At 47.1% G+C, this 24159-nt stretch overlaps 1 protein-coding gene across 7 annotated transcripts in view; it reads right to left on the reverse strand.

The window, feature by feature from the left end:
• Positions 1-24159, reverse strand: part of UBR4 (ubiquitin protein ligase E3 component n-recognin 4) — a 211101-nt gene that overhangs the window by 69325 nt on the left and 117617 nt on the right. For all 7 annotated transcript variants that reach the window (XM_070759469.1, XM_070759468.1, XM_070759464.1 and 4 more), the window contains exons 64-71: positions 20169-20378; positions 12688-12837; positions 11503-11730; positions 10152-10230; positions 9735-9968; positions 9476-9647; positions 8383-8527; positions 574-659 (exon numbers count right to left, since the gene is read on the reverse strand). In XM_070759469.1, the coding sequence (XP_070615570.1) occupies positions 574-659; positions 8383-8527; positions 9476-9647; positions 9735-9968; positions 10152-10230; positions 11503-11730; positions 12688-12837; positions 20169-20378 (1304 nt within the window). The remainder of the gene's footprint in view (positions 1-573; positions 660-8382; positions 8528-9475; positions 9648-9734; positions 9969-10151; positions 10231-11502; positions 11731-12687; positions 12838-20168; positions 20379-24159) is intronic.

Genomic DNA, 24159 nt, shown 5'->3' on the forward strand with positions numbered 1-24159 from the left:
GAGTTCAGGATCTAGCGAGGGAGAATCAGACGCTCGCTGGGTTAACCCTAAATTCAGAAGGGCCCAAAAATGTAGAGAACAGAGGTCTGGAAGAAGACATTAAGGAGAGGAATGGGTTAAATACTGTAGTGATGTATTTGACACGTCAGGGGGTCAGTGGGGACGAAGGGTGGAGTTTCAACGTTGCCGATGAGAAAAATGGATGTTTTTCTTGCCGCTCTCAAGTAAGCAAAAGTATTCTGTGTGATTAACAGTCAGGGCTGCTGTTTTTAGAGATCATGCATTTGGGAAAATAAATCTTGTTAAGTGGAGAAGGAGAAGGAATGTGAGAAATGCGGTCAAGGGAGATAACGGACCAACAGATAAGTGCGTGTATGAAATGTGTTTGAATTCCAGAAGAGCAGAGAAATAAATGGAGTTTCTTTATTCATGATATAATGCATTTAATAAGAGTTATTTGTAATTGCTAAATTTATACCAGAAACCAGAACAGCACCCAGGCAAGAAGCATCCCCCCTCCCCTCCTGTCCCTTCCAGCTCCCCTCCATTCTGAATGCGGCAAGCAACCCTCACTTGTAGATGTTGGAGTTGGGGTGATTGGTGAGGATGTGGTTCTGCATCCTGAGGATCTCCACCGCCTTCTGGGAGTATTCCTTGAACTGAAACAAACAGAGCCCAACACAAAAATCAGAGGAACCCAGGCTGTGAAACCAGGAGGTCCCATAAAGCAAACTCAGGTCTGCCTGGTAGACCCAGGTGACAACATTAGATTTTGAGGAGGCAGCATTAGATTAATAGCATATTTCTAGAATAAAGAATTACATTGGACAGGCATTTAAACTAGGTAAAGGGGACAGAGGTGTAACTGATGTGGATTTCTGACCCCGACCAATGAGGATAAATCAGTTTCTGGAAGCTTATGAAAAGGGAGCTGCAAATAAAATAGATGTAGTTGTTGATGATAAGGGGCAAACTAATAATGAAAATAATGTTCTTTGAGTAATGTGCACGAATGTTCGAAGCTTGAGCAACAAGCTCTGTGAGTCAATGGCCATAGTATCTAGAGATAATTTGGATCTGGTTGCCATAACTGAGACATGGTTTAAGGATTCTAATGAATGGGAAATATCCATACCAGGATATACACTGTATAGGAAGGATAGAATAGAGAGAAGGGGAGGCGAATAGCCATTTATGTTAAAGAAAGTCTAAAAACAACACTAATTCAAAATACATGTAAAGATCTGGAGACTCTCTGGATTTGCATGCAAAATAAAGAAGGTTCTGTCATTAGAATTGGGGTGATCTATAGGCTTCCAGGGCAAACTGAGGAATATGACAACAAGATGGTGGATAAAATTACCCAAATGGCAGTAAAGGGAGATATTGTGGTTATGGGTGATTTCAACATGCCTGATGTTGACTGGAATATCCCCAGTGCCCTTACATGCAAAAGCTCTGGCACAGCTGGTTAAGACACCAACTAGAGGGGAGAATATTCTAGATTTAGTTTTTACGAATGGGAATTGGGTTTCAGAGGTCAAGGTGGGAGAAAATTTAGGTTGCAGTGACCATCTAGGTTTGTGGTTTGATGTAAAAACTGATTGTGAGCAACCAAAGTATTGGATTTCAGAAAAACAAATTTTAATGCAATGGGGGAATATTTAAATAATGAATTAAAGGGGAGGGATAAAATGGCAGGAGCGAGCACCAAGTGGACTGTATTAAAAAAAGCCATCTTAAAAGTCACTGGACTATATGTAAGACAAATAACTAAAGGTAAAAGGAAGAAGAAACCGCTATGGTTTTGCAATGATGTAAGGGTTATAGTCATTGAAAAAAAGGCATAAAGGTAAAGGAGGTATAAAGAGTCTGGAAATATAGCTGATAGAGAGGTGTATAAAGTGAGACAGGAGGCAAAACAGATAATATATGCTGCTAAAGCCTCAAAAGAGGAATAAATTGCCAAAACTGTAAAGAAGGGGGATAAAACCTTCTTCAGATACATTAGTGATAGGAAGAAGAAACACTGCAGCATCATGAAGCTTATTACTGGGAATAATACATGCATTAATGGAAATAAGGAGATCGCTGACCATTTCAATAGCTACTTCTGTTACGTTTTCTCAAAAGATACCTTACAAAATAATACTATAGAGGGATATAGCATTGCTTCCAGCTGTATGGATTCATCTCCAGTGATCTTAGAAGCCGATGTCTTAGAAGAACATGAACAATTAAAGATAAATAAAGCAATGGGTCCAGATGGCATCCACCCCAGAGTTCTTAAAGAACTCAGATCTGTCATTGTTACCCCCCTGACTGATTTGTTTAAACAATCCCTGTTAACAGGAGATGTTCCTGAGGATTGGAGAATGGCCAGTGTTGTGCCTATCCACAAGAAGGGCAGTAGAGAAGAAGCTGGTAACTACAGGCCAGTTAGCTTGACATCAGTTATAGTTAAAATGATGGAGACTCTACTCAAAAAGAGGATAAATCAGCACCTAAAAAACAATAACTTATTGGACCCAAATCAGCATGGCTTTACTGAAGGCAAATCATGTCAGACTAATCTCATTGATTTCTTTGACTATGTCACAAAGGTGTTGGATCAAGGTGGTGCCGTGGATATTGTCTATCTGGACTTCAGCAAAGCCTTTGATACGGTTCCACATAAAGAGCTGATAGATAAATTAGTGAAGATTGGACTTAATCCCTGGAGAGTTCAATGGATTTGCAGCTGGCTGAAGCGTAGACATCAGAGAGTTGTTAATGGCGAGTATTCTGAGCAGAGACAGGTTACAAGCGGTGTGCCACAAGGGTCTGTTCTGGGTCCTATTCTTTTTAATATGTTTGTGAGTGACATAGGGGAAGGTTTGGTAGGGAAGGTTTGCCTATTTGCCGATGACTCTAAAGTGTGCAATAGGGTTGATATTCCTGGAGGCGTCTGTAATATGGTAAATGATTTAGCTTTACTAGATAAATGGTCAAAGCAATGGAAACTGCAGTTTAATGTTTCCAAATGTAAAATAATGTACTTGGGGAAAAGGAATCCTCAATCTGAGTATTGTATTGGCAGTTCTGTGTTGGCAAAAACTTCAGAAGAAAAGGATTTAGGGGTAGTGATTTCTCACAGTCTCAAAATGGGTGAACAGTGGAGTCAGGCGGTAGGGAAAGCAAGTAGGATGCTTGGCTGCATAGCTAGAGGTATAACAAGCAGGAAGAGGGAGATTATGATCCCGCTATATAGAGTGCTGGTGAGACCACATTTGGAATACTGTGTTCAGTTCTGGAGACCTCACCTACAAAAAGATATTGACAAAATTGAACGGGTCCAAAGATGGGCTACAAGAATGGTGGAAGGTCTTAAGCATAAAACGTATCAGGAAAGACTTAATGAACTCAATCTGTATAGTCTGGAGGACAGAAGGAAAAGGGGGGACATGATCGAAACATTTAAATATGTTAAAGGGTTAAATAAGGTTCAGGAGGGAAGTGTTTTTAATAGGAAAGTGAACACAAGAACAAGGGGACACAATCTGAAGTTAGTTGGGGGAAAGATCAAAAGCAACCTGAGAAAATATTATTTTACTGAAAGAGTAGTAGATCCTTGGAACAAATTTCCAGCAGACGTGGTTGGTCAATCCACAGTAACTGAATTTAAACATGCCTGAGATAAACATATATCCATCCTATGATAAAATACAGAAAATAGTATAAGGGCAGACTAGATGGATCATGAGGTCTTTTTCTGCCATCAGTCTTCTATGTTTCTATGTCTAGAAGTCATATACAAATAATGTAGTTAAAAGAGACACTGATAGTTTAAAAATGTATGGGAATATGTTATCAGTATGAGATGAACTAGGATAAGAATCACTCAGGAAAAGGTGAGGAGGGAGAAAGAGGAAGTAGAAAGGAGAGGAGGAGGAGTGGAGGAAAGTAGGAAGGTGAGAGACAAGGAGTAAGCAAGTAGAGGGAAGGGATGGAGACAGTAGAATGTAAAGAAGTGAAGAAAAACTAGACTGATGAATAGTAGTATAAAATAGGTGCAAAACAGGATACAGATTTATGAGAGATTGGATAAAAACGTATAATTGTTTATATTGCGGACATATTTTAATGTACAGTGGAACCCCGACATAAGAGCTGCTCTACTTAAGAGCAACTCGAGATAAGAGCTGGGAGGGGAGAGATATTTTTGTTCTACTTACAAGCCCAAATTCGAGATACAAGCGCCAAGGAGCTGTCTCCTGAAGCCAAACGCTAACTTCCGCGTTCGGCTTCAGGAGACAGCTGCGAAGCGGCGCGCGTGTTTTAAAAGGTTGCAGCCGGCCTGGGGGGCTCGGGGGGGTGCTTGCAGCTTTCTTTCTTGCTCTTTTTCTTTCTCTCTTTTACCTTCCCTTCCTCTATTTCTTCTTTTCTTTCTCCTTCCCACCTTCTTCCCTCCCTCCCTCCCTTCACTCATTCCTCTCTTACTCTCCCCTTTCATAAGTTTCCTTGCTTCCTTCCTCTGTTCCTGTCCCTTCCCCCTTTCTTTCTTTCTTTCTTTCTTGCTTTCTTTCTTGCTCTTTTTCTTTCTCTCTTTTACCTTCCCTTCCTCTATTTCTTCTTTTCTTTCTCCTTCCCTTCTTCCCTCCCTCCCTCCCTTCACTCATTCCTCTCTTACTCTCCCCTTTCATAAGTTTCCTTGCTTCCTTCCTCTGTTCCTGTCCCTTCCCTCTTTCCTTCCTTCCTTCCCACCCTCCGTCCATTCATTCACCCATTCCTCTCTTGATCGCTTAAAGCCGGTCCCTGGTGCAAAAAGGGTTGGGGACCTCTGTCCTACAGGATTGGGTGGCAGAGAAGTTGAACATATGTAAATTTAAAAGTTTAAGAAAGTTTACAAGTTAAGTGAAAGAAACTTAATTATTCATTTATATGTACATGTACATTTCTTCATTAAAAACATGTCTTTCTGCATAATTTAGACTAACTTTGTGAGTTTTTTGAGGGCTGGAACCAATTAAAATTATTTACATTAATTCCTATGGGGAAAAGTTGTTCGAGATAAGAGCTGCTCGACTTAAGAGCCCAGGTCCGGAACGAATTAAACTCGTATCTCGAGGTACCACTGTATATGCATTGATATATATATTATTTATTTATTATTTGGGCTTTAAGGCCGCCCTTCTCTGCTCGGGGCGGCTTACAAAGAAGGATACAGATTAAAACATATAAGAAATCCAAACATTAAAATTAATCTAATCTAATCTAATCTAATCTAATCTAATCTAATCTAATCTAATCTATCTATCTATCTATCTATCTATCTATCTATCTATCTATCTATCTATCTATCTATCTATCTATCTATCTATCTATCTATCAAAACTGTGGAGAAAAAATAAAAGAAATTATAATAAAGCAAACAGATGACCTACAGAAAATGGCCCCTGAGTGGCTTGAGGTGGCTTCCAGCATCCTTTTATTATTATTTTATTTATTATTTGGATTTGTATGCCGCCCCTCTCCGAAGACTCGGGGCGGCTCACAACATCCTTTGGAGAAGTTGGGTTCCAGTAAGAAGGTGTGTGTGTGAGGGGAAAGCATTTTCTTCTCAGGTTTTAGCACCCGGGCAGGTGACTCACCCTCCCCTACAATTAATTTAATTTAATTTATGCGACTTCTATGCTGCCCAATCCCGTAGGACTCAGGGCCTTTAAAACAATAAAAACAATACCATAACAAAAAGTCGAATACAGTAATACCTCATGATACGAACTTAATTGGTACAAGGAGGAGGTTCGTAAGACGAAAGGTTCGTAAGACGAAACATTGTTTCCCATAGGAAACAATATAAAGTCAATTAATCCGTGCAACAACAAAAAAAAAACCGCTGCCGCCCGGATGTCACCTTTTAAAACAGCCGGGGGGGGGGGGGGGGGGGGCGCTTCCCAGCAGCCTCCCAAACCTGGAAGTTTGGCAAAATTTTGGGGTTCGGGAGGCTGCTGGGAAGCCCCGCAGCCCGGCTGTCACCTTTTAAAACAGCCGGGAGGCTTCCCAGCAGCCTCCTGAACCCCAACGCCAAACCCTCCACGCACTTCGCCCTGAATGCCTCTTGGCTCAAGCCCACCTTTGGGTTTTCGGCTGGGGGGGGGGAGCAGGAGGACCTTCCTAACTCCCTCCTCCCTGAGCCGAAAACCCAAAGGCGGTCTGCTGCCGCCCGCCTGAGCCAGGAGGCATTCAGGGCGTGGAGGAATGAGAAGCTCAAACGCCGGTGGCTTCAGCTTCCCATTCCTCCATGCATTTCGACCTGAATGCCTCCTGGCCGCCTGGCAGAGCGCTCGCAGTCAGCGGGCGGCAGCGTTGGCGGCGGGGGACAAAAGGCAGGCCAGCGCCCGGCTCATGCCTCTCCGGAGCCGCCGACCAAGTGGAGCAGCGGCGCGGGGAAGGAGAGAGAGAGAAGCAGGCGGCGGGGGCGGCGGGGGGGGGGGACAAAAGGCAGGCTAGTGCCCGGTTCCTGCCTCTCCGGAGCCGCCGACCGAGCGGAGCGATCTTCTGCTGGCCATGGGTGAAGGGCGGGGAAGCCTCTTGCACCAGCTGCTACAGCCGCTGGCTTCCCTGCCCTTCACCGGCAGATCGCTCCGCACGGTCGGCGGCTGCCCAGAATTGTTCGGATCTCCCCCCCCCCCCGCCCGGGGGGCTGGGCTGGGAGGGGCAGGAAAAAGAGAAAGAAGGCGGCGCTCCCCGCCCGGAGCGAAGCTGCTTTGCGCTTCCAGACTTCCCGCGACCCTTCCCACTCCTCGCTCCTCCTCTCCCGCTCTCTTCGGGAAACTGAGGCTCCCGCCGGCGGTTTTCCCGCGAACCTCCCCCTTCATTTTCCACTTACCGGCACGAGGCTTTCTCTTCCCCTCCCCAACCCATTTCACTTTTTAAACAATGCCAGGGAAGGGACGTCCCCTTCTTCTTCGCCCGCAGCCTGGAGAGGGAAAGGGCCACCGCGGGGCTGAGCGGGCGGGGTCCGGAGAACAATGCCTGGCGCCACGCTCCGATGCCCGAGCTCCTTTCGCCTGCGGCTCCCAGCCCACCGCCTCGCTGGTTGGCTTCTCCTCCTGCTCAGCCTCGCCTCGGCCTTTGTGCGCGGCTCCTCCGCCGGAGCTCTGCCGCGCGCGCCCCTTCGCAGCCCCCTCGCTCCTTGCCCACTGGGCTTGGGGAGGGGGCGGATCCGGGGTTCCCGCTCTCCCCAACCTTCATCGGTGTGCGGGGAAAACCGCAACCCGCTTCTCGTGGGCGGGCGGGTGACTGGACCAGCATCCCCACGGAGAAGGGTCTCCTCCCTGACGCCCCTTCCCACTTTTCCTCCCGAGTCCCGACGGGGTCCATTTCCAAAGCGAAGGGCGCGGGAGGCAGGAGACGATCGGGCGACCAGAGCAGCAGCACCGCCGCCATCACCGCCATGCCCGGCTCGGCTTCCCTGGCTGCTGGAGACACAGAGTTTTGCCCCTCGCCCCGCGTTCGGAGGCTGCTGGGAAGCCGCGCGGCTGTTTTAAAAGGTGACAGCCGGACTGGGGGGCTTCCCAGCAACCCCCCGAACCCCGAACCCGGAAGTTCGGCAAAAGTTCGGGGTTTGGGAGGTTGCTAGGAAGCCCCCCATCCCGGCTGTCACCTTTTAAAACAGCCGCGCGGCTTCCCAGGAGCCTCCAAACGCCGAACCCGGAAGTTCGGGTTTGGCGTTCGTAACTCAAACAAAGTTCGTAAGAAGAGGCAAATTTTTTCTGAACCCCGGGTTCGTATCACGAGTTGTTCGTAAGACGAGGGGTTCGTATCTTGAGGTACCACTGTATAACAATAATTATAAAACCCCAATTATAATCCCAGCTAAAATAACCCGTATAAAAAACCCTGAATCCAATCTAACATACATACCAGTCAAACATAATTTGGGCGTGTCAGATGTTAAGATTTACGGCCCCCAGGCCTGTCGGCAAAGCCAGGTCTTAGCAGCTTTTTGAAAGGCCAGTAGAGTGGGAGCAAACGGCAGGTGAGATGGACACCTGAACTCTGACTTCACCAGCTGACTCTTTGCTCTTTTGACCTAGCCTACCTCACAAGGGTGGAGGTGAAATGCACGAAAATGTCCCCCCGCTCCTCTTAGGATAGCTCGTGGAGCAAATGTCCCTAGTTGTTTTAAATGGGCCCCTCCAGCAGAAACAGCCCAAGGCACTGGGAGGAAAGAAGGGATGCGGTGGGGAGAGAGACACCATTCCAAGCTCCAGGAATGTTTTTAGTGTTGGGGTTTTAATTCTTTTTACATTGTTTTTATTTGTTGTAGGCCATCCAGAGTCCGCAAGGAGTTGGGCTGCCTATAAATTTAATAAATTAAATTAAATTAAGTCTTACCTTTTTCTCCGTCTGCTGGGTTTTCAGAGAAAAGTAGCCCAGGAGGTCCACAAACTGGGCTGCCTTCCGCCCATAGGCCGGCAGCTCTGGCCAGATGGACCACATCAGGTCTAGCAGCAGCTCTTGCTGGGACTTGTTGGAGTTCCTGAAGGGGAAGGTCCAGACTCAGCGGCTGCTCTTTAAAGCCATCACGACTTGACTTTTATTTATAAGACTAGACTAAGGGTCGGCAACACACAGCTCCGGAGCCGCATGCGACCCTTTGGGCCCCCTGCTGTGGCTCCCTGTCCCATCAGTGGCAGGCCTCCCTCAACTGGCCAGTGAAGGGCTGCTTGTCTTCGGCGCTACCACTGCGCCTACGAGGCCATCACGGACACATACCCGCCTGTCGGCACAAGATTTGACTTCTGTGCATGTGCAGCAAGTGAAATCTTGCATGAGGATTTATGCATGAGCAAGATTTCGGCCAATATTTTTGCTTCCGCACATGCAGAGAAGCAAAAATAGCTGAAATCTCGCTTGCGCAAGTGTCCTCACAGAAAATTTTGCTTGCTGTGCATACAGTGTCCAGGGGGAAAGCATTTTGAAATTCCCTGATATTTCCCTGACATTTCCCTGTAATATGCAATCTAGTTAAGGCACGGCTAAGCCGTGGAGAAATATTGGTAGCGGAGGAAGCAAGTGATTGCCACAGTTATGCTCATTTTTGCTTGACTGTGCCAGGCAGCACGGTCCGTTTTTTTAAACATGATTTTTCCCTGACTTTTAAACATTTTAATAGTTTGCTTTTTTCCTGATTTATTCCGGTTTTTTCACACATTCCGTGATAATTCCCTGTTTTCCAGACACCCTGTTTACCCACCTCAGAAGTTCGGAAGGCTGAGTCAACCTTGAACTGGTGGTAAGATTTGAACTGCTGAACTGCAGCTAGCAGTCAGCTGAAGTAGCCCGCAGTGCTGCACTCTAACCACTGCGTCACTCTGGCTCTTCTACTCTGGATACTTTCCTCTCTCCTCAGCCCAGGAGAGGGGATGAAGAACGCTCCTGGGACCCGGATGGTGGCGCTCAGCTGGGCCAGGGCCGAGCTACTCACCGGTAGATGTGCAGAGTCAAACAGTGGGCCTGCCAACGCACGGACGAGGAGTTGGACTCCAGCAAGAAGCAGCGCAGGAACTGAATCAGCGTCTCCTTGTCAGCAAATTTGTTCAGCTGGTTTACCAGAGCGGTGCACAGTTGGTCTTCCTGGCTGCCCGAAGAGCCGTCTCCTGGGAGAGAATCGAAAGAGGGCTCAAATGATGACGACCACAGGCAGGTTACCCGGCAACTGCAGCCTAAAGGCCTCCCAGCCTCACCCTCTCGCTCTTTCTCCTTGTCTTCCTTCTTGCTCTTCTTGGTGGAGGATTTGCTCTGGCCGGACGGCTGGCCTGAGCTGGACCCTCCGGGGACTGAAGTGCTTGAAGACCCGGCCGAAGCCGACCCGGAGAGGACCTTGCTGCCACAGAGGGCACAGGAGAGCAGCTGCAGGAGGACGGGCGAGACACCCTCGTCGACCAGGAAGCTGACTTGAAGCAGGAAATAGAGGACAGCTGGAAGAAGAGGAGGAGGAGGAGGTTGGTTTTTCTTCCACTTTCATGAACAAGCACCCCTTAAATTTGATTTCTGCAAGCAGAGGCAGGCATCACCCCCCCCCCAACCCAAGAGCCAAAAGTAGAACAGTAGCTCTTGTTGGACCCTCTGGAGCGGGGCCACCGTTCTTTTCAAGGACTTACAATCGTCTTTGATGCAGAATTTTTGCCAGTTGACTGTGCGCTGTGTGGCAATTTCGGCGCAGGCCTTCAGGTGTTCCATCTGGAAGGACCACAAGGGAGGAGGGGAGATGGATGGATGGATGAGGAGGAGAAACAGGAAGGATGGACGAGGAGGATGGAGGATGGAGGAGGAGGAAAGGAGTAGGAGGAGAAACAGGAGGGATGGAGGAGGAGATGGATGAATGGAGGAGGAGAAGGAGGAAGAGGAGGGAAGAAGGAGGAGAAGTGATGGAGGAGAAGGGTGGAATGGAGGAAAAAAGTTTTTTTGGGGAAATCTACAAAAGCCAGATGTTTCTTTCAACAAATGGCACCCAGGAAACTTTAAAACTGATATGACAACTGAGCTTCACAATGTAATTTTATGCCAAGTCCAAATGTTGCTGATTTACAACACCTGCCATACACAAGTTCAGAATCCTGGGGAGCGATGGTTTTCTCCGTCTTGAGGTTTGAGATGATGGTTTCACCTTTATGGAAGCTCGAGCTTCTCCTCAGCCCAGAAAACCCCCAAGCTCCTCTGGAAAAGTTACAAATTTCTTCACATCAAACTCAAGAACTGGACTGTCCTGGGGAAGGCTGGGCCCTGTCTTAAATATCCCCTGGAGCAGGAGGGAATCTCCAAGCAAGGAGATTATTGGGGAGAGGTCCAAAGGCCTATCATAATGATGGCAAACCTGTTTTTGGTTCGTGTGCCAAAAGGGTGTTTGCGCACGCACTATCCCACACTCACGCCCATCCTCCACATATGAGCACCACCCTCACACTGTCTCCTGTGCATGCACAACTCCCCTCCTCCCCCAGGCTGCCCCTGGGCATGCACCCAGGCCCCACTGAAGTGTGGGGACGGCAAAAAACAGCCAACAGGAAGTTTGGAAAAATGGACTTCCGGTCGGCCCATTAGACCATTTTTATACTCTGGAGGTTTCCCTTAAGCCCCCAGAGTACAAAAAATGGCCCAACCATGTCCATTTCTCCGAACTTCCAAATGGCCCATTGGGCCATTTTTTTGCCTCCAGAGGCTTCCCTGAAGCCTCCTGAAGCTGCTGGAGGGTGAAACGGCCTCCCCAAGGCCAAAAATCAGCTGGCCAGTCTGTGCATGCACCCTGGACTTGACATAGGCCAACATCTCACATGCTTTCTGATATGGCTCCGGGTACCACAGGTTCACCATCACAGGCCTATAACAAACCCAGGGTTTTATTCACACTGGAGTGGATGGGCCAAAGATTGCAGAATTCCTCCTCAAGGTGCTTCGGGCAAACTCTGAAGGCGTGCGCGCACACACACACACACACACAGTTTCCCCACTTACCAAACTGATGAGGGTGTCGTACTGCAAAGCGGAGCCGGAGCTGGCGGTGACCACGCTGGCCCTCAGGAAAATGCCTTGCTCCTCCAGCAGCTTCTTGATTCCCCGGACGTGGGAATCGAGGGTGTGCAGGTCCCGCAACTGGCGGTACTTCTCCTTGGAGCCGCAGATGAAGAGGAGCAGTTTGCGTACCTGGCGCCGCACATAGGGGGTCTGCTGGATCATCAGGTACTGGAAGGAAGGAGGGATGGCGTGAGAGCTTTCCAAAAGAAAGCTTTCTGGGAAAAGGTGCCTTTATGGCAGAATGAGACCACTTGTTGCCGCCTACTCACCATGGCCAACTCTACCACGGCCAACTCTACCACAGCCAACTCACTGGGGCCAACTCTACAATGGCCAACTTACCACTGCCAACTCTACCACGGCCAGCTCACCATGAACAACTTGCCATGGCCAACTCACCATGGCTAACTCTACCATGGCCAGGTCTACCACAGCCAACATGCCTTGGCCAACTTTTAACCTAAACAAGTGCAAAGTTATGCACATCGGGGCAAAGAAACCCAATTATACCTACTAACTGATGGGGACAAAACTTTCCAAGACAACCCAAGACAGGGATCTTGGGGTTTTGGTGGACAGCTCAGAGAATGCTGGACTCGATGGACTTTGGCCTGATTCAGCATGGCTCTTCTTATATTCTTATGTTCAACTCTACCCCGGCAAATTCTATCATGGCCAACTCACCATGGTCAACTGTACTATAACCAACTCACTGCGGCCAACTTGCCATGGGCCAGCTCACCTCGGGACAATTCAATTTAATTATTTAAAATAATTTCAAAGGGATTTTCATTTTTATCATTCACATTTCATTTTGTCCCTCCTTTGGCATCTTTTCTTAGTGTCCCATGGCGTGTTGGCTGTGCCGAGTTGTTGTAGACTTGCATTTATGGAGATGTGAGAGAAAGAGGTAGGTATTTTTCTTTCCTAGACCTTAGGTTAATGACTTCCTCATCTGCCAGCCACCCAGGTCGTACACCCCATCTTAAGCCTTGGACCTCCTCACCCCACAGAGCAGAGTAAAGTGGCTTTCGGGCAGGAGAGCCTGAACATCAAATCTGCACAAACCTGCATTTAACAGCTTCTGGAGCCCCACCTATGAATAGGTCAACCTAGAAGACAAACCTCAGACAAGAAGTAGAACCACGAATGATCGAAGACAGGGGGAGGGAGGCGGGAATTGGTATCGGCGATCTTCTTGATCTGATAGGGCAACCGCAGGACCATCTCCGTCAGAAGCTGAGTGTAGGCCTCAAAGACGTCAGCTGCGTGACCCTGGGGAGGGGGGCAACAAGAAGAGGGAGCTTAACCATCCCTGCAAATTCCCCTCAGGTTCTTCCAGATTCTTTGGAGAAGTTGTCCTTCAAAGCTACAATTCCCTGCGCTAGAAAGAGCTCAAAACCAGAAGAGCAGCAGCAGGATAGATGCTTATAAACTTAAATTGCATACCAGAATTAGACACAAGGACAGTTTTACCCCAACATGCAATCACTCTGCTAAATAACTAATTATTATTATTTATTAGATTTGTATGCTGCCCCTCTCCGAAGACTTGGAGCGGCTCAACACTGTCAAATTATTTACTGTACAGTGATCCCCCGGTTATTGCGTTCCCGACCATTGCGAACAGGCTAATTTGCGATTTTTCAACCCGGAAGTCAAAACACCATCTGCGCATGCGTGCCCTTTTTTCTATGGGCACGCATGCGTAGATGGCACCGGGTAGATCAGCTGCTGGGCGGCTTCCCTGGGTCTTCCCCCTCTTGCTGGCGGGAGGGCGAAGCCCCCCCCAGCACCCGCTCGCCCGCCCGGCCACCCGCCGTTCGCCCGCCCTTCGCCCGGCCACCCGCCGTTCGCCCGCCCTTCGCCCGGGAAGTTCGCCAGGAGTCAGCGGAGAAGCCGCGCGCCTGTTTTAAAAGATCGGAGCCGGCCTGGGGGGGCTTTCCAGCAACCCCCGAGCCCCCAACCCGGGCTCGGGGGTTGCTGGAAAGCCCCCCCAGGCCGGCTCTGATCGTTTTAAAACAGGCGCGCCGCTTCTCCGCTGACTCCTAAAGCGGGGAAGTTCGCCAGGAGTCAGCGGAGAAGCGGCGCGCCTGTTTTAAAACGATCGGAGCCGGCCTGGGGGGGCTTTCCAGCAACCCCCGAGCCCCCAACCCGGGCTCGGGGGTTGCTGGAAAGCCCCCCCAGGCCGGCTCCGATCTTTTAAAACAGGCGCGCCGCTTCTCCGCTGACTCCTAAAGCGGGGAAGTTCGCCAGGAGTCAGCGGAGAAGCGGCGCGCCTGTTTTAAAACGATCGGAGCCGGCCTGGGGGATCGGAGCCGGCCTGGGGGGGCTTTCCCTTTCAGGGCGGGCGAGCAGCGGGCGCGGCAGCAGCGAGGAGTTTGCGTGGGCGGCAGGGAAACCCCAATCTTCGGCTCCTCGCTGCTGGGAAGTAAAAACACTTCCGCAGCGCTACTTTGCGAAAACCCGCTCGTTGCGGGGGTCCTGGAACGGAACCCTCGCAATGATTGGGGGATCACTGTATTACTATTCTTCTTCTCATCTTTCCTATTACCTCTCTCCTCCCACTTATGACTATAACCCTGTTGGTTGTATCTTATGATTTATATTGTTTTATTTAGGCAAATTGTTGTAAAATTTAAAAAAAACCAATAAAATATATTAATATATATATATATATTGTTTTATTTAGTTTCCAAGTATGATTTTGATTGCTTATTTCATATGCAATGACTATCACTAAGTATTGCATCTTATGATTCTTGATGAATGTTTTTTTTTATATACGCCAAGAGCTTATGCATTGAAGGCAAACTGTGTGTCCAATCACACTTGGCCAATAAAGAATTCTCAGGTGTTTATAAACTTAGATTTAAATGTGATGCTTGATGCATATAAACCTAGATTTAAATGTGGTTTTGGACTATGCCAGCTACAAATCCTGTTGATTGCTACTGAAGAATGACAACTTGGCACTAGATCCAAACTACACCACAGAAGTGAGCTAAAAATCAGAACAGTTGTGTCCAACTTTGGTGACTTTAAGACCGATGGACTTCAGCTCCCAGAATTCCCCAGCCAGCTTTATGACTGATGGACTTCAACTCCCAGAATTCCCCAGCCAGCTTTACAACTGATGGACATCAACTCCCAGAATTCTCCAGCTAGCTTTGGATTTCAATTCTCAGAATTCACCAGCCAGCTTTAAGTCTTATGGACTTAATTCCCTGAGCTGGCTGGGGAATTCTGGGAGTTTGAAATCCACTCATCTTAAAGTCACTGAGGTTAGACCTGACTTAAGAGAATGGAGGGTAGAATCATCTTGATTAGGACATTTTTCTATATTTCTTTTTCCTTTTAAAAAAGAAGCTTTTAAAAACATATCCGTGAGGACATATAACCATAGCTTTACATTGCTATGAACTCTCAGCAACCCCCAGGAAAGACAAAAGCACTCAAGGAGAGACTTTTGAAGTAGTCCTGCCTTCTTCCTTCGCAACGCTTCAGCTGAGATTTTGCTCTTTTTACTTTCTGTTGTGGAGATGAATGTTAAAATGACAGGAAACCCAATAAATAAATTAATAAAACGGAGTAACAAGCTGGGATGTTGTCCCTGGTTAAAAAAAAAAATGTAAAAAGAGGAACATAAGCGACACCACATCCTCACCAATCCTTAATACCGCTCTCTTCCTACAGCTGGGAAGGGAGGGGGAGAGAGAGAGGGAAAAAAACACCAGGAGAAATGTGAACGCAGCAAGCCCCTTTCAAAGAAAGGAATAAAAGGGATTAAAAATTGCAACCCGTCACTGCAGGCCATAAGAATTTGAACAGGCTCTATTCTTCCAGAAAACAGCACCCGAACATTTAATTCGGCTTATTCCATTGTGAACCGTGAGTGCAGGGAGTTTTAAAAAAACACACACGGAAACTGCCCTGCCAGTTGCCAGGAATAAAGATAGGCTCCTTGGTGGTTAAAGTAGGACAAGATCAGCTTTTTTGGCAGGGGGGGTGGGGTGGTGGTGGCCAAAATTGCAAGCAGGTTTGCTTGCGAGCCCCCCCCCTCCCCCCCGGCCTGCAAAGGCTCCATTCGTGCAAAGTAGGCCCTACCCCACAGCAAGGGGAAAGGGTGCTGCAAGGAAGGGTCCCACGGTATTGCCTGGGACACTGCACCATCCTCTCCGCACCTTGTTTTCCTTGTTGGCTTCTGGAATATGTGCGTGTGGGAGGGGGAAGAGGAGGGGCTTCAGAGTACCCAAAGCAAAACATCCAGATTCGGCCAGTTTTGTTCCATATAGCATCGTTCTCAAGTTTCTTCTTGAGCCACGGTGGCACAGTGTTTAGAGTGCAGCACTCTGCAGGCTACTTCATCTGACTGCTAGCTGTAATTCAGCAGTTCAAATCTCACCATCGGCTCAAGTTTGACTGAGCCTTCCATCCTACCGAGGTGGGTCAAATGAGGACCCAAATTATTGGGGGCAATAGGCTGACTCTCTGTAAAAACGCTTAGAAAGGACTGTAAAGCACTGTGAAGCAGCATATAAGTCTAAATGCTGTTGCTATTCTTTTCGCTCCATTCTAAATGGACTATGAGTAAGTATGTATATATGTATGTATGTATGTATGTATGTATGTATGTATGTATGTATGTATGTATGTATGTATGTTTCAGGGGTGGGTCCAGTAGTAGCCTAACAATGATGCAATTTTGGCACGATGGCACTGGTGCTGTTTTTGCCGGTCTGTGCCCACCGCCATTTTTTTTGGCGGGGGAGGGTGTGTGATTTTTTGCAATTTTTCAGCTATCTGAACATTCCCGGAAGTAATAATTCCCTCTGAGCATGTGCAGAAATGAAATTGTGCAAGGGGATGTGCCCATGGGCACAAGTGTTGCGTGCACGCACAAAATGTCGCAATGTGTATCAGTAGCAAAAGGTAAGAGGAACCTGCCCCGGGATGTGTGTCTGTGTGTCTATCAGTGTAGGTATACACATGTATGTATATAAAGACTGGATGTTTTAAAGAAGAGATTGGATAACCATTTGTCTGACAAGGTATAGGGTTTCCTGTCTAAGCAGGGGGTTGGACTAGAAGACCTGCAAGGTCCCTTCCAACTGTCCTGTCCTCTATTCTATTCCTAATTTTTTTTTATCCTTCTCCTCTCCTCTCCCCTCTCTTTTCTCCTCTCCTTATGCTATACGATGCCATTCCTAATTCTTATTTCTTTTCTTCTCTCTTTTTCTTCTCCTCTCCTCTTCTATTCTCTTCTAGTATGGGTATACAGGTAGTCCTCGACTTACGACAATTGAGTTGTAACAATTTCTGCTGTTAAGTGAGACATTTGTTAAGTGAGTTTTGCCCCATTCTACGACATTTATTGCTTCAGTTGCTAACTGAATCACTGCAATTGGTAAGTTAGTAACCTGGTTGTTAAACAAAGCTGGCTTCTCCACTGACTTCGATTATCAGAAGGAGGTCAAATGGGAATCACATAACCCCGGGACATTGCTGACGTGATAAATATGAACCAGTTTGTCGTGAATTTTGATCATGAGGATGCTGAAAAGGTCGCAAGGGCTAGAAACAGTCCAAAGATCTTTTTTCCAGTGCTGTTGTTAACTTCAAACGGTCACTAAGTGAAGGATCGTATGTTGAGGCCTAACTGTGTTTTGAAAGCAGGCAAAAAAATGCATTTTTAATGTGGGCCAGTGCGCTTACAGTAAAAAAAAAGAAGACAATAAAGGTGATCTTAATCTTAACTTCCACAGCTATGACAATACAGCCACCTTTTGAAGACTCTCCATCCTTAATTCAGCTTCCACAAATTGAATTATTAAAAATCCAGTTTGTGAATTAAAATTTTAAAAAATGTAAAATTTTAAGATTCATCCTGGGAGATACTCTTCTAAAAATGACACTATTTAAACCACCTGCCTTCTTTAAACCTCCATCATCGGCACTCAGCAAGCTTTTTTGCTCTTTAAAAAGCAGAACCCAAAAATCGAATCCAAGATCGAATAATTAAACAAAGCATAGTGGTACCTCTTCTTAAGAACTTAATTCGTTCCATGACCAGGTTCTTAAGCAGAAAAGTTTGTAAGTAAAAGCCATTTTTCCCATAGGAATCAATGTAAAAGCAAATAATGCATGCAAACCCATTAGGAAAGAAACACAAGCTCGGAATTTGCATGGGCGGAGGAGGAGAAAGAAGAGGAGGACAGTCTCTGCCGAAGGAAGAAGGTGAGGTGAGGGGAATCAAAAAAATCCAAAACATTAAGGCTAAAAAAAAAAAAAAAAAGAGGGACTCTGAGGTGGTGAGGAGGAGCATGCACCTCCCATACACTGCGCCAGAGAGAGAAACCCAGGGGGAATGGCAGGAAACTGGCTGGGAAATTTTTCTGGGCTTGGGTTCTTAAGTAGAAAATGGATCTTAAGAAGAGGCAAAAAAGTCTTGAACACTCGATTCTTATCTAGAAAAGTTCTTAAGTAGAGGCGTTCTTAGGTAGAGGTACCACTGTACAGGATACAATGCAGGTAGAAGGCCGAAATCTCTAACTCCACATGATGGCTTTGGCCTGACAGCGGGATTGCAGGCTAACTTGGCATTCCTTCCTTCCTTCCCTCCCTCCCTCCCTCCCTCCCCGTGGTAAGAATGCAGATAAATTTTGCCAATTGCCAGCAGTTTGATTATGATTGGCTCAAGCTTGACTCAGCTTTCCATCCTTCCAAGGTCAGTAAAATGAGGACTACAAAGCACTTTGAAACAGCATATACATCTCCATGCTATTGTTTCCTCCCTCCCTCCCTCCCTCCCTCCCTCTTGTTAGAATATATTGCAGGCTAACTCTGCTCACAGCCCGCAATTCGATCCTGACTGACTCAATCTTGATTCAGCCGTCCTTCCGAGGTCGGTAAAATGAGGACCCAAATTGTTTGGGGGACATGAGTCAACTGCTTAGAGACAACTGTGAAGCACTGTGAAGCAGTATGTCAGGCCGAAGTCTTCATGTGGAGTTAGAGAGTTCAGCCTGACACAACACAAGGGGGAATTGGAGGGGTAGTGAATAGTCAGAGGGGAAAGTTACTAGACACAACTTAAGATTCCTTTCTCCAAGCCAAGGGCACCGTTTGTTCTGCCTCAACTGAAGAAAAGAGGAAATTGATAAGCCCCTGCACATAGACTGGCTCTCGTGATGAACTTGTGGGTGTGGGGGATGTAAGATGAACCTTAACCTAGGTGGGATTCTTGGAAGGATTCAGAATCGGAATGACGATGGCGTAGCTAACATGGTTCTGTTAATAAAACAAGCTCTGATTGAGAGAATTGGACTGGGACTTGGTTTATTTCTCAGATGCTATTTGGAACGCTGACACAGTATATAAATCTAAGGGCTATTGCTACTGTGTTCCTAATCCTTCAAAATCTGAAGTTATTGGTCACTTCTCTAAGAGAAAGATCTGCCACCAATGAATGAATTAGCTTGGTGTTGAATACTGGTTGGGGGATTCTGGGAGTTGTAGTCTACACTTCTTAAAAAACCAAAGAAGCGGCATGGAGGCATAGATAGATAGATAGATAGATAGATAGATAGATAGATAGATAGATAGATAGATAGATAGATAGATAGATAGATAGATGTAGGTGGGGTAGAGATAGGTAGGTATGTATGTAGGTAAATAGGTAGACAGACAGACAGAAAGATAGGTAGGTAGGTAGGTAGGTAGGTAGGTAGGTAGGTAGGTAGATAGATAGATAGATAGATAGATAGATAGATAGATAGATAGATAGATAGATAGTGTTGTGATTCCGTCTGAGGCTCCTCAGGGAACGGCTGAACCTCTGCCGGCTCCCTGCTCAGAGGGGGAGGATGAGGAACAGGAGGAGGAGGAGGAGGCCCAGGCAGAAGGGGAGGAGGAATATCAGGCCGAGGGAGAGGGAGAACAGCCAGAGTCCCCCGGGGTGGAGCTCTCCCCAGCAAGCAGCCTGGAGTCCTTAGATGAAAATGCTCAAGCCATCATCGATCACAGGCAGAGAAGAGCAGAACAACGAAGGGGACAATTAGCCAGGTACTTCCAGTCCTAAATAGGTAACAGCTGGGTTTGGGTGTGGTTCTCCCCAGAAAGGCTGAAAAGGCAGACCCACCCTTCCTGTCTTGTGGAGTAGTATCTTTGGGAGTCCTGGGACCTGGCTGTGATCTTTGGCGTCTTTGATTCTGATTTGTGGCCTTGAAGGCTGAAACCTTGGGGAAAAAGGCGTGGGGGCTTATTCTCTACAGTGGTGTGTGTGCCAGCAAGAAGTCTGCTGTATTGTCTGGCCGTCAGGACTTTGCTGTGAAGCCTCATAGCCTGCCTGTTGGGAAGAACAGGTTTTTCTCTGTGTTTATTTTTCAAACTATAAAGTGCCTTTGCTTTTACCAGCGTGTCTGGCTGCTTTTTCCTGTTGGTGTTGAAGTCTGGGGGCACCCAGACAGAACAGATAGATAGATAGATAGATAGATAGATAGATAGATAGATAGATAGATAGATAGATAGATAGATAGGCAGGTGGGTAGATAGGTGGATAGGTATGTAGGTAGATAACTGGAAGCATTTGGCTCTTGCAATCTCACCTTGACATACTGTCGCAGAAAGAAAGGACTCATGTCGGGTGGAGAGGCGGTGGTGTGGGGCTTCAGGAGCTGGCTGGCGGGCACGGGCTCCTCGTCGTTCTGCTGGTTCTTCCAGTAATCCAGCAGGGACTTCAGGACATGAAGGCAATAGTCCACTGCTCCAGAGCTCAGCAAAGCAGCCGCAGTGGCGCTTGAAATCAGGGAGGACGACTGTGGGAGATACAAGAAAACATGGAGGGGTAGGAGGCTTGGTGGCGCAGTGGTTAGAGTGCAGTACTGCAATCTGCTTCTGTTGACTGCTGGCTGTAGTTCACCAGTTCAAATCTCACCACCGGCTCGAAATTGACTCAGCCTTCCCTCTTGCTGAGATGGATGAGGACCCAGATTGTTTGGGGCAATAGGCTGATTCTGTAAACTGCTTAGAGAGGGCTGTAAAAGCACTATGAAGTGGTACATAAGTCTAAATGCTAATGCTATTAAGAGCCACAGGGTCCCAGGAGTTAGAATGCAATGTTGCAGGTTAATTCTGCCAACCGTCAGCAGTTCGATCCTCACAGAGTCAATGTTGATTCAGCCTTCCATCCTTCCAAAGTGGGTAAAATGAAGACCCAGATTGTTGGGGGCAAGAGGTTGACACTGTAAACCGCCTTAGACAGGGCTGTAAAGCACTGTGAAACGGTATATACTGTAATTCTAAGTGCCGGCAGTCTTCCTCCGGCGGACCAAACAGCCCAGCTGTAGGAAACTCAGATCAGTGGCTCAACACCCAGGAGCTCAAGACAATTCAAAAGTTCCAAGCTTCTGGGGTTGGGGGAAGTGAGATGCTGGTAATAGGAGAGGGATGATGGCTGAGCCCTCTGGGCTCCTGACCTCAGCCAAAGAGGGCGATTAATTCAATTGCCAGCATCTCTTTCTCGCCTGCTTACTTAGTTATCATTTTATGCTGTTTTTTTTTAAACCAAAAAACTCAATGCTATGAAATACAGATAAAATACACACAGAGAGATGGGATAGCCTGGGTGGGGAAAAAAAGAAAAAAAATTTCTCCCATTCTTTCCAGATTTTTTTTCTAGACCTACCCCCCCCCCCCAAAAAAAGATTTTAAAAAAATATGTATTAAAAAAAGAATTCCCGATTTCATTCACTAAAGTCTAAAGACAAGGCAACCAGGATCCAGCTTCGGGGGTGGGTGGGTGGTGGTGGTCCCCATCTCCTTCCCTCTCAAGGGCTTCTGACAGCCAGGCAGGGAAAAGACCCTTCTCTGCCGGAGCCTCTGCCACGTCAGTGGAAGTCTGACCCAGAGCCAAGGAGGCCAGCGGGGCATCCTCACTGGCAGCAATGCCAACTTCTCCCTCAGGCAGAAGGGGACTGGGGAGTGGGGGCGGGTGGGAAGCAGATCATCATGTGTAAGAATAGCAACAGAGGCCCAGCGTTTCCCAAGGATCGAGCCTCGGTGGCGCAGTCCTACAGGCTACTTCTGCTGACAGTTCAGCAGCTCGAATCCCACCAGGCTCAGGGTTGACTCAGCCGTCCATCCTTCCGAGGTGGGTCAAATAAGAACCCAAATTGTTGGGGGCAAGAGGCTGACTCTGCAAACCACTTAGAGAGGGCTGTGAAAGCACTGTGAAGCAGTATATAAGTCTAAATGCTATTGCTATTCTTTTCGCTCCATTCTAAATGGATTATTAGTATGTATGTATGTATGTATGTATGTATGTATGTATGTATATGCATTTATGTATGTATGTGTCAGGGATGGGTCCAGTAGTAGCCTAACAATGATGCAATTTTGGCACGATGGCTCCGGCGCTGTCTTTGCCAGTCCGTGCCCACCGCCATCTTTTTTTGGTGAGGGAGAGGGGTGTAATTTTTTGTGATTTTTCAGCTATCTGAACATTCCCGGAAGTAGTAATTATCCTTCTGAGCATGCACAGAAATGAAATTGTGCAAGGGGTGTGCCCATGGGCACAAGTGTTGCGTGCGCACACAAAACATTGCAATGTGTATCGGTAGCAAAAAACAAGAGGAACCTGCCCCTGGGATGTGTGTGTGTTATGTGTGTCTGTCTGTCTCTCTATCAATGTAAGTATACACATGCATGTTTATAAACACTGGAGGTTTTTAAGGTTTCCATCCTTCCAAAATTGGTAAAATGAGGGTCCAGATTGTTTGGGGGAAATAGGGCTGACTCCGTAAACTGCTTAGAGAGGATTGTAAGAGCATTGTGAAATGGTATATAAGTCTAACGGTTATTTCTTCCTCCCTCCCTCCCCTCCCTCCCTCCCAATAATTAGAATGCAGTATTGCAGGCTAACTCTACCCACAGCCACAAGTTTGATCCTGATGGGGCTCAAGGGTGACCTGCTCAAACCTTATATATATATAATATACACTGCTCAAAAAAATCAAGGGAACACTCAAAGAACACATCCTAGATCTGAATGAATTAAAAATTCTCATTGAATACTTCGTTGTGTACAAAGTTGAATGTGCACAACAGCGCGGGAAATTGATTGTAAATCAGTGTTGTTTCCCAAGTGGACAGTTAGATTTCACAGAAGTTTGATTTATTTGGAGTTATATTATGTTGTGAACAGCCCCGAGTCTTCGGAGAGGGATGGCATACAAATCTAATAAATTATTATTATTAATAATTATTATGTTATTTAAGTGTTCCTTTTATTTTTTTGAGCAGTGTATTTTATTTGATTGTACTTATATGCCGCCCCTCTCCAAGGACTGGGGTGGCTTACAGCATATAAAAATACAGAACAATTCAAATTCAAAGTCCAATATTAAATAATTAAAAAACCCAGTTAGTCATCTAAAAACCCATTTAAAGACCATACACTCACATTCACACTCATTCCTACCCCAATCAACTTCAAATTAACGGCCGGAGCAAAATGTTAAACTCAACGGCCCCAGGCACAAGTAAGTTTTTAAGGGCTTTTGGAAGGCCAGGAGAGTGGGGGCAGTGCGAATCTCCAGGGGGAGTTAGTTCCAGAGGGTTGGAGCCGCCACAGAGAAGGCCCTCCTCCTAAGGCCCGCCAGCCAGCACTCCTTGGCTTGCAGGACCTGGAGAAGACCAACTCTGTGGGCTCTGACCGGTCGCTCAGGGGTGACTCAGCCTTCCTTCCTTCCGAAATCAGTAAAATTAGGACCAAATTGTTGGGGGCTGTAAATTGCTTAGTAAGGGCTGTAGAAAGCCCTGTGAAGCAGTATATCAGTCAAAGTGCCATTGTTATTAAGAGCCACAGGGTTCCAGCAGTTAGAACGCAGCATTGCAAATTAATTCTGCCAACCGCCAGCAGTTTGATCCTCTCAGGCTCAAGGTTGACTCGGCCTTCCATCCTTCTGAGGTCGATAAAAACGAGGAATCCAGATCGATGGGTGAAAAATAGGCTGACTCTGTAAACCGCTAAGAGAGGGCTGTAAAAGCACTGTAAAGTCTAAGTGCTATTGCTACGCTAATGCTGTAGGTAACCTTGAACACAGGACCTTCTGCAGAGGAAGGGCAATGATGGCAATGCAAGAACACTCATCCAAGGGACCACCTTAGGGTCTCCATGAACTGCATCCCCTGAGTCCAAGCCAGCAGGAGGGAGAATAAATAGGAGTCCCAAGGATTGGAGAAGGGGGACTTTGCGGACTCCAGATGGCCCCCAAGAGAAGTGGGGGGGGGAACAAGGGAATGTCCCCCCCCCCACTTCTGCAGGGTCTGGACTCTTCCTAGCCTTTGATATCCTTTTTTAAAAGAGCAGCGACTTTGGAAGGAGGCTTAGTTTAAAAGGCAAGAGGAGGGAGGGAGGGAGAGAATGAGAGAGAGAGGCAAAACGGCAATCAGCTCTGGAGTCTAATCTCCCCTCGACACACATGCCGGTGGGCACTCAGCAGAGGATTAAGAGGAGAAGAGGGGCTCCAACCCCTTTCATTTGCCTCCCCTTCAAACGGGGAGAGGAGGACCGCTCCTCTGGAATTTGGCCAGTTG

Source organism: Erythrolamprus reginae, chromosome 8 (genome assembly GCF_031021105.1).
Source record: "Erythrolamprus reginae isolate rEryReg1 chromosome 8, rEryReg1.hap1, whole genome shotgun sequence".
Taxonomy (NCBI): Eukaryota; Metazoa; Chordata; class Lepidosauria; order Squamata; family Dipsadidae; genus Erythrolamprus; species Erythrolamprus reginae.